Below are 14233 nucleotides of genomic sequence, written 5' to 3'. Positions count from 1 at the left end.
CAACTTAGCAATGCGCATGCGCATGTCTCGTTATTGTACAGAATGGACGGGGTCAGTTAATTTTTCCACATAAGTCTATTTTCCTCGTGGGTGAATGAAATTAATACACTTTTAATATTGCAACATTTAGTTTTATTTATTAAAGAACTTTATCAGCATTTACACGAGTTTCACTTATTAAATATTAAGAGTATATACCTAAATATCACATATCAAGCTGCAATTCTAGTTTTAAGATTTTTAAATGCATACAGTCGCCATTTCCTTTCTTATAGATACATTAAATATTTTTAAGAGGCTTTTGAAGCAAATATACGATACGAGTGTATTATTTTAGCAAGAATATCAAGTGTTTTCGGAAATTTGTCACAAATGGTTGCTTCATTCTTCATCTTCTTCATCGGACAAAGTCAAAACCTGGAATTTATTTTTGTCATAAAATAATAAATTGTTTTGAAAAAATATATTATGAAGTTTTTTAACCAAAAAAAATATTTACCTGACACATCTATCTACCTATCTATTAAAAATATGAACAAAATTTTGAGGTTGGTTTGACTTGTTGGGAAATAGCGAAGACAGAGAAAACAGAAGGGGAAGCGGGACACAAAGCTAATTTATTTTATCCGTTATCACGTGCCGCCTTTTACCTAGGTAATTTATGTAAATGCTTATCACTTGTCTATAATTTTCTCGGTCTACAGGTAACATTAATACTGTCTATATTAACTATATAAGTCTATATTAACTTACATCAGTCATTTCCGCAGTCAGATGCAACTCTGAGAGACCAGTCACATCTTCCAAATAGCTTCCACTATTGAACACCTTGAGCAGAAACTCTATGCCCTCCGCTCTATACTTGTCTATAACGGTTTCCGAGCATGCTATACACTGTTTAAACTTTGGGCAGGTTGGCAGTATTGTCTGGTAGGAGTGGAGGAACCCTCTGATGGAATGAGGCACTGGTCCTAACACGCCTTCTGATTGAGAATTTTCAGTTTCTTCATTTAAATTGTAAGCTGCTGGCGCATCTAGTCTGTAATTTTAAACATTTATTCCAAAGTCTTCATAGAAAGTAAAAGATTTGGATTAAATTGTGGATATTTATAGTTAAAGAAGCAAGGTGAATAGAATAACGCGAGCGGAGTTGTGGGCAACGTATCGAATAAATTGATTCGGAACTTTGAACCCTTTTCAATTAATCAAAATTACGCGGTTAAACCTAGCTGCTTTATAACTTCAAGTTACCTAAGTGGATGTTGCAGCATCGTCACAAGTAATTCAACCGCCAATGCGCCTGCGACGGCTGCCGCGCCCGGCCGCGTCACCGTGCACTGCTGGTCCAGGGTTCTGTCTTTCATTGACTGAAATTGACAATAGGGTACCTAATTTCATCAATTCAAAAACAAAAAATATATGGGGCTGGAATGGAAAGGCAATAGCTAGACTTATCCCTTCGCTAAAACAAAAGCGAAACACATTATCTGGTCTACATGGGTCATAAAACTAGATGGACTCTGATTCCTAGCTAGACCAAGTCGATTGCGGGAGTATAGTAGCTGCCATTCCGCGTCTTTGGGTTTCCTGCCATAAAAAGGAATCAGGGACATCAAACTTCCAAAAAGATGTTACATTTCATATTTGAGTGAATTATTATCATATATTTCTTTTTGTTGATCTATGACCCATGCAAACGATATTTGGACCATGGTCTACCGTCCATACTCACGTCTCGCGGCGCAGTGACGTCATTACAGAAGTAGCAGCCCAACCGCGTGCCCGGGATGCGTTCGCAGTGTACAGTCGCTGGGGCTGTGGCGCCCGCGACTCCATGCCTCATCACCAAGTAGCTATCGAAACCCAGCGCTGCATTTATTACTATCTGGAATAATAATAATCTCTAAACATAGATCGAAATCAAAACTCCACCCACAGCTATTTTATTTTGAAGAACACTTACGAGTACGTCACTCTCTTCTTTTCATACATACCTCCACTCTCGAAATGCATTCGCCTACTTACATCATTCTCCAGAAAGCTGTTTTGTATTGAACACTTGTCTCATTTTTACTTTTACTTGTCGAATAGTCCAGAATTTTTTAGCATCCTAATCTGTATAGCTCCATTGTTTGGCGCGATAGTAAATGCTAAGTTACCAAATATTAAATGGATTTGAGAAAAGTAACGATCATACAATAATTACTTTTCATGTCGGCTCCTACATAATACCACTACTAATTGTGCCATGAAAGAAAAAAATATTTTCATTTTAAAATTCTATAAGACATTAAGAGAACCGAAAAATACCTTTCCATAATGAGCGGCAATAAGCGTTGGCAGCCATCTTGCTTCTCTCGTGTCGAGCAAAAGGAAGATGACGTCGTGTTCTGTAATGGCGTCCGTGAGAATCTTCACGTTGGAAATAGTTTCCTCTCTGAGGGAATCCCCTACTGGGTGGCCTGGCATCGGGATGTGGGCAGGAAGACCTTTGGTTATCTAAAATATATTAGCACAGTTTGTTAAGATTCATATATTTTGTTGGCCGGCCTTGCTAAAGACAAAACAGCTGCCAGCGTTGATAATGCAGTCAGGGTTGTCACAAAATATGAAAGACTAGCTGCGCTCCAGGGCTTGGCTCCCGTGGGAATTTCGGGATAAAAAGTACCCTATGTGTTATTCCAGGTTATATTGTACCAAATTGTATAATATTGATGTATGTATGATAATGAAAGAGTAACAAACATACATATAATACACACATCCTTACAAACTTTCGCATTTATAATATTAGTAGGATCTGTCTGTCACATCACGTATACTCACAACAGTGGGCATTATATTTCTGAGATTCTCAGCCGCGGCCTCCGCTTTCCCCCGGCCGTTGATGCAGTCTTGGTATGTGAACAGAACTTGCCGTGTCGGGTTCGAATATGACACTTTTCCGTTGTCTATGAACGTTATGTGGCGGAATCCCCAAGCCTGTGAAAAGAAAGTAAAGGAAAATAAATATAAAACTTGCTTTCGGCCAGACTATAGAATAGAAGTAAATGTTTGAATGAATCTACTCTAATCACAATAATTCATAAAATTAAAAAACAGCACCGATTTTCCGCCACCTATCTGTGGCGACATGGCGTTGTACCATCACGGGTTCAAAATAAAAAATCATAAAATTGAATGCCGGCTATGCATTATCGGCAAACATTTGACGTAGATTTTTGGTATTTCCTTGCTGTAAATAAAAGTTTTCATACAAACTATGTTCGCCGATAGTATGTTACATTAAAACTATTCTTCACTTTGTTAAAATTTACAAAATTGTTATGAGAGCGCCGCGGTTGAAACGCCCTGCGAAACAGAAACTGTCGGGAAACAATTCGCTAAACTTTGACGGACAGGTACGGCATAATTGTGTAAGCCGGGCATTATGTTAGAACTACGGATCTGGCGGGAACAGCGTTGGATGTCACCATAAGGGTTTCGATATTTTAATGTGTATAGATAGTAATGCGTACCAGAAGATCGCGTGCCACGTGACAGCCCAGCGTGCCGGCGCCGAGCAGCAGACACTTGGTGGTCTTCATCACGTCCACGTCCAGGTCTGGCACCAGCCGCCACTTCATCAGCTTGATGTTCAGGTCCGAAGATGTGTCTATCAATCTGAAATATAGTTAGTAAATAAATTAGAATGTTATTGAACCAAAATCACGATACAAAACCTAAACACATAATTAAAATGAAGATATAAAATTAAATAAAATGTATAATTTATTATCGTTTTACGCGAGCGAAGCTAGGATAGGCCATTCATAAATACATATTAGTAAAATACTTACTTCATTGGGTCCATAGAAGCAGACATATTTGCAAGCTTGGGCCCAAAGTTCCCCTTGTCATTCCTCTCCCAACCTACCCAACCAGCACTATCAGCAGGCTGTATGTTCTATAAGAAGAATTAGTTTTCTTATTTCTTAATTATCTTTGTGGCCAGACATATTAAATTTATACAAGACACAGACCATGAAGTGAATGTGTGAGTGAATGCAATATTTTTTACCTTAGGAATATGAATTGTGTAGATCTGACTGTTATGAATTCCCCCGCCATTGCTGCATCTTAATGCCAATATTTGAGCCACTTTACCAGCAAAATCAGGATAGTGATCTAGTAATGCGGCTAAAAACAATCTTAACGGCCAACCAGGGTTTCCAGTATTGCTTGAATCAGCAAAACAGAAATATAAATTGTTCAATTCATTACTTAAACTGCAGTAGTCTTTGTGCAATACTTTACACAATGGTAATACTGAAACTTTATCATTCTTCTTGGTCACTATACAGAATGATTTCTGTTCAGAATCTAGACCTTTGTAGCCAGTTGCTATATCTTCAGTTTGCTGGTTATTGAAGTGTTCAGCTATAGATTTGCTCTTTTCTTTCATATGAACAATTGGATGAGTTGGTGCAGGAAACGCAAACCAATAATAATAGTGAAATTTTTTTAGATCCTGTAACACATTGAAAATATAATATTTAACTGCCATATGTTTTGCAATAATATATGCAATAATCAGGATGTTATATGACCTGTAGATTGAATTATGAATTACAAAAAAGATATAGCCAATTTTTATGTTGTTCAACATATTGACTTATAAAATTAATGAAATGTCCCAAGTAGATGTGTGTAACTCTTTAATGAAACAACTCAGTGAGTCGTTTCAGCAAAGTGATGCACAAAAAAAAAATGAACAATGTACATAAATAATCTGAAAATCACTGTAAATAAAATCGATTTTTAAATATGTCAGTAAAACTAACTGTCAGTCCTAAGCCTGAACAAAGTATGAAGGAGAATCTAATTGATTTTAGGTGTTTTTTTTTCTAACTTCTAGCAAATATAAAAATCTATTCAATTTTTTAAAACAATATTCTATATTAAAAATAAACAATATTCTATATATAAATTATTGAGTTAAGTAATTTTAGTTTCATTAGTAACGCGACTAAATCTTGCTCACTGCTCTTGAATCTGTCTGAGATCCAATGATCCAAATGATGCATTAATTGATTCGAATCTTTGCACAGATACAGATTTGAATGATCCAATCTTTAAAAAGATATGTTTTTCTCAGCGCTAGTCCCAAGCAACACCTTGACAAATGCAGATACTGATTTTCCTACAAAACATAAATCAGACTGGCGTTGGGTTGTTTTTAAGGTGCCCAACATGTTAAACATAATATTAAAACATTATAAATTGTAAAGAACTTACAGCAAATGACAAAATAATGAAATTGAGTAAAGAACTGGGGTCTGCAATCCACAACTTTTTCTTTATATTTGTCCAAAACTGCTGTCCCACTGAGTTTAATAGACCAGCTTTATCAATATTTTTGAACTCTTCAACAGTATTCTTATTCATTATAATGCCAGTAACATTTTGAAAAAATTGTTCTTCTTGTGGCGTGCTGTAAAATAAAGCCCATCGGAAATAACTTGTATATTGATTTATTAGATTGTTGTACTAAAGGACAGGCCATGCTTGATTGATTAACATAGCAAAAATAAATAGGTACATTAAGCATATGCTCTAGAATATTATCTTTAATAAAATGAGTGAATTTAAGGAACCTGTTAAAAGATGTTCCATCAACTTCAAAGACTGATCCTATGTCTTCTCTGTAAGTGAAACGCCCAAAAATATGTTTGGTAGTCTCGTTCAATTTATCCACATCCAATTTAACCTCAGTTAAAGTATGCCAAAACGACGGGTGTACAAAAGACATAAATGGGACATATTGTATGATATCTTTTTGTTCATCGGAAGACATTGTATATAATTATTTATTAATTAAAATATCCAAAGCGACAAAATCACAATCACAAAACAAAACGATTCTTTTGTAGGTACATGACATGTCAAACATAGTTGTGTAAGTCAAAATCAGCTGTTGTTAAAGGCCGTTCACGCACATCTCGGCATGGCAGTCCTGCATACGTCCAGCACGTGTCCAGCAATACATTACAGGATGCAATTTGAGACACTGTCGCACAAATATAAGATCATTACAGCAATATTCTTAGATCTGTGTACTAACTATCGCGACACACCATGGAATAGGTAATACCTATTACTGCACATTTATCCCGCCAGAGTACAGCACTGTATGTTAGGTACACAAACGCTTTGCCGCCTTGAATTTGGGTAGGTTATATCAACCTACCCAAATTCAATGCAAACTCGCCGTTATTGCCGCGCCATAAATGTGCATACTAGGTAGTTTGATGTGCTGTTGACTGTACTTGAAACAAAAATATCTTTTGTCTCTTTCTGTCAAATTTTATTTGTGTGATGCAAAAGTTTGTCTGGATGTATGTGTGTAAGTACATGTATGTTTGTCAATGTAATGTTTTTATACTGTGTATGTTTATTACTCTTTCACACATAATCTACTGAACGGATTGTTATGAAATTTGATACACTGGTAGAATATAACCTGGAATAACACATAGGTTAAGGAAACGAAGCCCTGAGGCTCACAGCTACTTTCAAATATTATAAAGTTCCATAGTGACAAAACATACTTTAGCTTAAAGTGTGCTTTTTATGAATAACGGGACCAGTTTACCTATAGCTTTTGAGTGATTCACATACAAAGAAACATAAAAAACACAGGTATAAAACCGAAGTTATGTAAATAATAAACCTTTTTAACAAAAAATATTTTCTTTTCAAAAACAAAAGGCATCTCGTAAACAAAAATGTCAATCACAGATTCCATTCCGTATGTCAATGGCGTTCTGCAATATTTTCAAAGATTTTTATAAAATAACTTTATTATAAGTTTACTTCCATGTAGTACGTTTTATTATTTAGGCCACTGAATTCGAAATTATAGTATTCAATTTAGCAGGTAAGAAATTTTACAGTTTTTATAATTTAGAACTTTGTAGTATTAGCGAAGTAGCAGCCGTAGGTACCGCACTGCTCCATCTTATTTCTAGTATTTAGTACTTAGTTCAAAGCCAAATCCTTCCCTCTAGTGCACCGCTCTCACCCGACAAGATTATCTTAGATTGATGTAAGTGGCTTATGAAGTCCTTTGTAGACACGGAACACAAAAAAATTGTAGACAAATTTTACATTGACAACAGTCATCGTAAAAGCATACCTAGATACCTACTATACTACCGTCCGAGCCCGAGGAGTCACGGCGCGAGTTTCCGCTTTTGAAAATGCTTTTTTTGGCGTCAAAATGACGGGATAAATAAAGTCCAGTCTCGAATGTCTTTTGAATATTAATATAAAAGATTAATCTAATATTTGCTACCTTTGTAAAAAAGTTTGCAACAGAATTGTGGAACCAAAGTAATAGACTGAGATGCGATTTTAAATATCTTTTTTCTATTTAAGTATGTATTTTTGACATAAAAATAATATTTAGTGGACCAAGAATTTGAAGTGATGATCAATGAAGAGTTAGCAAAACATTTGGCAAAGGTAGCAAACAGTAGATAACGGTATTAATCTTTTATATATGTATGACAGACATCCGAGATTTGGTGCCGTCATCTTGAAGATCACACGCGGCACGGCCAGGGTTGTCTGCTAGCGCATGGTGCGGTGTTGGAATATAATAAATATCCTAGTCGTTATGAATGAATTTGAAGAGAATGAAAGTGATTTTTTATAATTACCTGATATTTAACTTGAACGTCGTTTGGTAAGTATTGTCGTTACGAATTTTTATGGACATTACCTACCTAGTTTTATGTTATTTATATTGACAGTCAATAAGTCAAGTAGGTGTGAAGTGAAGACAAGTAGGTGTAACACCTAGGTGCCTCGATTTGGGTATTGGGGTATGGATGTTCACTAACACCCACACCGAGTATGTCGCTATGTTTATTTATTTATTTATTACTATATGGAAAGACAGCTAAGTAACAAATTTATAGAAATGAAAATATGGACCAGAGGGTAAATTAAAAGTCTCCACAGGAAAAAAAGTTCATAGAATTACAATGGCCAGTGTGTAATTCAATCTGAACATGAAATTCCAGACCACATTTCAGGAGGGCAGGAAGAGCCTCCGCTACAACGAGTTTCACCTGATAATTCGAAGCATATATCACATTGTAAATGAGTCCAAGGTATTCAGTTCTCGAGAATAAATATCCGTTTTTTTACAGACATATTTAAAATTTAATAATGGCTATAAATTCGGCACGCACTCTACGTAATAAAATAGAACCTAAAGAGTCGTCTGGTACAATGTCTGAAAGCAGTAATGGAAAATCTCAATTTATGTCTCTAACGATCACTACAACACAAAGTAGTATAAATAGTGACAGCAGATGTAAAATAGCTCGAAAAAAAGGTATGTCACCTTATCTAACGGGAGATAAGGTGAAATTATCAAGAGTTACAGAAAAGAAAGTGGTACATAAAAAACCCATTGATTGTGATTTATCTTTGCCATCTCCTGCAAATGTTTACAGAGCAAATTCAGATGAAATCAGAGTACCTAAACGAAATAGCAAAAAGGTCAAAAAGTCTGTGTTAACTCTTCCAAATGAATCAAATGCTGAGGGTATAATATGCACTGTCAGCGATGTGAATGATGTAACAGAAAACAACAAAGACCAGAGAGATCGCGAACGAAAAACTAAAAATAGAAAGCGGCTTCCAATACAAACTAGAAAGCCTCCTCGTATCAGAGAAAAAGACTTTGAATATTACGACAGAGATGCTCGATACTGTTCACAGATGAACATTGATTTGGACTGTAGTTCTACCGACATGATTAAAAACTTCAATGGTGATGGCAGGAGATTATCCAAGAAAAAAACTACTGAAGTATCTGAAACAGACTCTAAGTTGGACCCACATGATGTATGGGCTGTACTAAGGAATATCAACCAGTTTCAGTTCACCCCTTCACCACCTATGTCCGACTACAGTATACAAACAAAGAAAAAGAAGAGATGTAATAGAAAACGTAACAATCGTAAAGACGCGCGGTAAGTGATATCCTTAATTAATAAATAATTTAAAGTTTTTCGACTTCATTTACATTTTATAATCTATTCTAGAGTTATTGAAACATGTTGTACTGAAGAATTTGCGTATATTTCAAGTTATGATGTGACTAGATCACGTACAAGCTTTTCACAAGCTTCAAGCATTGATCGAATAACCGTTATAGACAAAAAGAACGAGTTTAGTCACTTTTGTCAAGAATTCGAAAAAAAATTTCTCACCGACTCTAAAAATATGAAGGTTCAAAATAAAATTAAATCTAGCAACCAAATCGTACTCAAAAGAAATAACAAGTCGCCAACATGTAATGGAAAACCAAAGGAGAAAGGTAATCAATTGATGTCATTAATAGATAGAAAAGTAATTTTAAATAAACTGAATGAAGACCTAAATCGCACAAACGCAGCTAAAAGTAACATTAATACCCAGAATGCTGGTCCACTAAGTTTAGAATATAAAGAAGATATTCAAGGAAAAAATGACTTAATTCACACAAATTTGCGCTTATCACCTTACAATGCCACATCGTGCTCTGTTAACTCGGGATCAAGTAAAGCAGGTCTTAATGATTTTGTGAATAAAACCAAAGCAGGTAAGAAAATACTTTAATGTATTTCGAGAATTCTAGTTAATGTTTTTCATGATAACTGATGCGCGCGATCTCACTCGCATGAACTCCATGGCGTATTATAAACACGAACCACAATCATATATGCCATAGTGCAGCTGGTCTCTGATGTTTTAAATCTTCTATTTTTATAAGTCAACAGAAATGTTCTTTATTTTTTTTAAATTTACGTACGTATATTAAACAATATATATTCGTATACATACCCACATTTTAACTGTTTTATTATATGTATTAATAGATTATGACGATTATATGCATATTTCAGAGGGAAAGTCTATTTATTCAGATGAATCATATCAACAATTGAAAGGAATCACGAAAGTCGTTCTAAGTAAAGGTCCAGATTGTGTAGTATCCAAGCGCACAAATGCCATCAATGCGACAATCCGAAAACCGCGCTTAGTTACGACCATGCCACCGAGTTCAATGCCACCGAAACTCACGCAAACTGATATAAAAAGAAGACTTGCAAACAAGAAATTTCCAATTGTAGTTTTAGAAAAGGATGAACTAGGATGTTCATCAATTGAAGTGCCTTTGTTTGAACCTATACAGTTTCGTGGGTTGGATCAACATATTTGGCCCTTCATGAGAGATTGGTTGCATAATGATACAAAACCTACTAGCCCCAAAAGTAAATCAAGATATAATCATGTGACCGAAAACACGCAACACGGGAAAGGAAAACATACAATAACAAACGGGAGTACTCTTAAAGAAAAAAGAATTACTATTCATAACACCAGGAAAATTGAGCCAAAACGCATCAATGCAGCACCAGATACTAAAGTCGTTATACAAGAACAGGCAATAAAACCAAAGCCTATAAAACAGTTTAAGGACAAAATGTTGAAACTGCTGTATAAAAAATCTATTGAAGATTTCACGCGCAGTAACAAACAAATTGGCGGTGGCCAAGGTGATATGAAGAATCAGAAGCTTCCTCAAAGTCCTAGATTAGAGAAACGTGCAACAAAAGTAGATGCTGCTACTGATACTGTTAAGATATTAAATCAAAATATGATTCAATTGAATAGATGCTTAAGTCCTCAAAAAGAATTCACTCCGATACCTCTCCCTCTACATATCACGAGGCACCCATGGGCGAAAGGAAAATGGGCTAGCGATTTTATAGATAGTGTTATAAAAAAGGTAAAGAGTGGTATCTATTATAGTCAGGACAAAAAGGCTTTGTGCAAGAAATGTTGCACAGGTAAGTGTTTTAACAAAAATAGGGGTTTTTATAATAATTTTTTCTCCTAATAATTATGTATCTATTTGCCTTTTTAAGATTCCAAGGAAGCATCAATACAAACTGCTTTGACAATGAGTGACGAAGAATTAAAGACTGTAAGCAAAATTGAAGATATACCAAAAAAAGAATCTTGTTACACCAAAGCTATACCTGGATTTGATGAAGTTTTAGCACCTGTTGAAATCAAAACCCTAAATATGAAACAAATCACTGTCAAACATTGTTTGACAAATGTTTTGTTGCAGTTTGATGTTTCAGTACCAACAGATAAGAAAACTATTCCCTTTGAATCTCATAGATCGCTCTATACGCCTCTAGCAATAACGGCCGATAGTCATTCGAAAATAATTAAATGCAAAACAACTATTTTAAATGCAATAATGCCAGCTGAACTTTGTAGCATTATACCGAAGATGATGCGAAATATCAACTTTAATGCCAACTTGCAGTTGGCCTTCCCCCCAATATTATCAAGGAAATCTGAACAGCTCGCGACTATATCGGAATTGACCCAACAGAGATCAAGCGACTCCGTCATATGTTCAATAACACCGTTCACTTTCTTGTCTTATAAACTTAGAGCCTTCTTAACAGGGAATTTCCCACAAAGCGTTCACTATGATCAACAAAAAAGATATCCTCAAAACCAAATTAGAATCGTATTAAGTTCTAGTTACGGAAATATTGTTAAACAAATATTAAACGACATTGATTTTGTTCCGTTAACGTGCTATCGACACATGTTTTATCCAGAAGCAACAGACATAACAGTCAGAAACCTTTGCGGTCCATCTTTAGGAAAACTAATGCTTAAGGAAAAACCTACTAAATGTATGGCCTTACAACCGTATGTACCGCCAAAACAATGTGTGGCTCCGACATTTGGTGTTCACAATGTCATCAAATTATCACAACATATATGTTTCAAAAATGTCGTGGTCAATTTTGATTTTCCGAAATATTTCCCAGTTATGTTGAACGATATTAAAATAACTTTCCATCCCAGTAAGTCTAAGGATAATATTGATGTTTCCGAAGTACTCTCTGAGTCGAAAAGTTTAAAGGTTGATTCTCTTTTTAATGGCTATCTGAAGACGGGTGACCGTAGCTCTATTACGTCTCAGAATACAAATTGCATTGAGTTCAATAAAAAAACAGCCCAGTTTCAAGAAAAGAAGCAAAAAAGCTGTCAAAATCTATGTCACAATAAAACGAAGAAGAAGTGTTTCGTTAGATTATACAAAAAATGCAAATCCACATCTAATATATCCATGGAGAGGAGTAGTACTGCAATATGCAAGATAACGAACTTGGAAAACTTCTTTCAAGCTCTTGGATCAGGAAAACTATTGTCCAGTATATTTGATGGTTACACAGAGAAAAAGATATTGAAATCCATAGCTCAGGTAAGTTAGAGTAGAGCTGACGAACCATTATATACTTCATCACGACTACATCACATTTCTGCATACTACGTTACTTTTTAGATAGTCTCACAAAATTCGGCAAATTAGCTATCTATATTTTACTAATGACATCCATTTAACTTATTCATTAGAGATACAGGATGTAAAACAGCCACATGATTCCAACATGGAACAAGAAAGTCAAAATATAAATAGTCAAATAATTTCAGATGAAAGATTGGATAACCGAAATAAGTCAGAGACAAGCCATGTTAGTGCTATTGCTGACTAACAAGAAAGATACTCCAAGTCTGGTGCGATACCGACCCGTGTTGCTCCAAGGTATAGCAGTGAACAGGATCACTCGCGCTTCTGAGTTGGACATGGAGATCGAAGTCATAGAAACTGAAAATATCAACAATCCACAGGTCTGTTTTGGAGTAGAATTATGCCTAGATACACGTATATCTCTGCGAAAATAGCATAGGATCGTAAGATGGCTATTTGTGATGTTGGGTAGGTTCATATGCTCTTTTCTATACTTCCTATTGTAGAGTCCTTTTGCGTGTTTATATATATTGAAGCTGCAATATATCAGTGGTGAAATAACTGTGAAAGAACAGTAAAGAGAGACATTTACTCAAATAGGTAACCTAAGTGACGTAAACGAGGGTAGTTTAGATAAACTTACATCGTACGATGATCTTTTTCTGATTGCCCTGGGTCTTGGATGTTTATCTATATAAGTATTTCTTATAAAAATATATTATCATTGAGTTAGTATCCCATAACACAAGTCTCGAACTTACTTTGGGGCTAGCTCAATCTATGTGATTTGTCTTAATATATTTATTTATTTTATCTGATTAAAAGTCCTTTGCCGTAACGTAGTCGTATTTATTTTTATTTTTTATGATTAACAGTATGAGGGGATATCATACATATCAGTATCCCAACGAACATGCACGGACAACCTATTAGAAGAATTGTACTGGATAGCTAAGACTACTGTAAGTTTATTTTTTTAAGTTTAATTCGAAGTTAGGCTATAGGTAACGTAACAATTAGGAGTCAAAACACCTCGCTGTCATCGTTTCTATAAATAAATAAAAAACTCATACGTGAAAAGGAAAGTAGAAAATGAGTACCTAAATGAATGTAAGGTCTAGATTATATTATGATAATTTGTATTGATCGTTAAATCTGTGACAACTTCTTCGTCGTCCTCTGATTTGCAAGAGAAATATTTACCATGGATTTAGTAAGTACGCCGTACTTATTAATTCCATGATATTTTCTGCTACGTACCTAAACATTTTTTTACATTTCAGGCATCGGACTATCAAAGACCATTCGACGAATCATCAGTAAAACTGTTGAAATCTCTCACCGAGAAACGTAAAAAGCTAAATCCCTCATATTTACGAGTGATGGCGCGTTACGTCGGCCTTGGCTTGTTAAAACCTCCCCGGAAATAAATATATTTTTGTACATACGTACTGTACTTAATTTTTTGAGTGATGTTTTAAATTGATTGTTTATTTTGTCTTTATTTTTTAATATTTATATTACAAAATAAAATTTTATTTCTACGGTTTGTTTATTAATTTTCTACTGACATCGAGATGAACGCCAACGCAAAGGTGTGTAGGTTTAAACTTATTCGTTATATACACATGGTCACGTGTGTGCCGCTTCTCACCATCGAATCGATTCGAAGTGTGATGCAGCCAACCAATGACATTGCAGTGTGGTTGTCTTTGCGTCACAATGGCGCAATGTGATTAGTTCGCTATCTCATTTCGAATCGATTCGATGGTGAGAAGTAAAATGATAACCCGCACTTCGGTCCACTGGACAAATTTAGCTTTCTTTTAAATTTTGGTTTTCATT

At 35.2% G+C, this 14233-nt stretch overlaps 2 protein-coding genes across 5 annotated transcripts; one reads left to right on the top strand and one right to left on the bottom strand.

Moving 5' to 3' along the window:
• Positions 1 to 109: 109 nt before the first annotated feature.
• Atg7 (Autophagy-related 7) lies at positions 110 to 5926 on the bottom strand. The gene is made up of 11 exons (XM_053755639.1): positions 5637 to 5926; positions 5278 to 5473; positions 4061 to 4510; positions 3840 to 3946; positions 3519 to 3663; positions 2827 to 2982; positions 2311 to 2499; positions 1733 to 1885; positions 1252 to 1367; positions 754 to 1039; positions 110 to 417 (listed from the first exon to the last, which is right to left on the bottom strand). Exons 1-11 carry the CDS (start codon positions 5834 to 5836, stop codon positions 382 to 384), a joined length of 2034 nt encoding a protein of 677 aa, XP_053611614.1. The 5' UTR covers positions 5837 to 5926; the 3' UTR covers positions 110 to 381.
• An 838-nt stretch (positions 5927 to 6764) lies between these two features.
• LOC128675951 (uncharacterized) lies at positions 6765 to 13932 on the top strand. Of its 4 annotated transcripts, XM_053755783.1 has the most exons (9): positions 6766 to 6919; positions 7555 to 7729; positions 8199 to 9029; positions 9102 to 9640; positions 9945 to 10892; positions 10971 to 12340; positions 12571 to 12768; positions 13264 to 13350; positions 13672 to 13932. In XM_053755783.1, the coding sequence occupies exons 3-9, from the start codon at positions 8218 to 8220 to the stop codon at positions 13816 to 13818; spliced, it is 4101 nt and encodes a 1366-aa protein (XP_053611758.1). In that variant the 5' UTR covers positions 6766 to 6919; positions 7555 to 7729; positions 8199 to 8217; the 3' UTR covers positions 13819 to 13932. The 4 variants fall into 4 exon arrangements, with proteins under 4 accessions (XP_053611760.1, XP_053611758.1, XP_053611761.1 ...); XM_053755785.2 differs by lacking the exon at positions 7555 to 7729 and having other exon boundaries at positions 6765 to 6919; XM_053755786.1 differs by lacking the exon at positions 13264 to 13350.
• The last annotated feature ends 301 nt before the right edge of the window (positions 13933 to 14233 follow it).

Source organism: Plodia interpunctella, chromosome 15 (assembly GCF_027563975.2).
Source record: "Plodia interpunctella isolate USDA-ARS_2022_Savannah chromosome 15, ilPloInte3.2, whole genome shotgun sequence".
In the NCBI taxonomy this organism is placed as follows: Eukaryota; Metazoa; Arthropoda; class Insecta; order Lepidoptera; family Pyralidae; genus Plodia; species Plodia interpunctella.
This window is presented reverse-complemented; position numbering and strand designations above follow the sequence as displayed.

Coding starts and splice junctions, on each gene's coding strand:
- Atg7 (XM_053755639.1), bottom strand. CDS start 5,836: ATGTCTTCCGATGAACAAAAAGATATCATACAATATGTCCCATTTATG. Junction 3,947..4,060: donor ACACAATTCATATTCCTAAG/GTAAAAAATATT, acceptor TTCTTCTTATAG/AACATACAGCCTGCTGATAG. Junction 2,500..2,826: donor GAAATATAATGCCCACTGTT/GTGAGTATACGT, acceptor AATATATTTTAG/ATAACCAAAGGTCTTCCTGC.
- LOC128675951 (XM_053755785.2), top strand. CDS start 8,218: ATGGCTATAAATTCGGCACGCACTCTACGTAATAAAATAGAACCTAAA. Junction 9,030..9,101: donor AACAATCGTAAAGACGCGCG/GTAAGTGATATC, acceptor AATCTATTCTAG/AGTTATTGAAACATGTTGTA. Junction 12,341..12,570: donor TATTGAAATCCATAGCTCAG/GTAAGTTAGAGT, acceptor AAATAATTTCAG/ATGAAAGATTGGATAACCGA.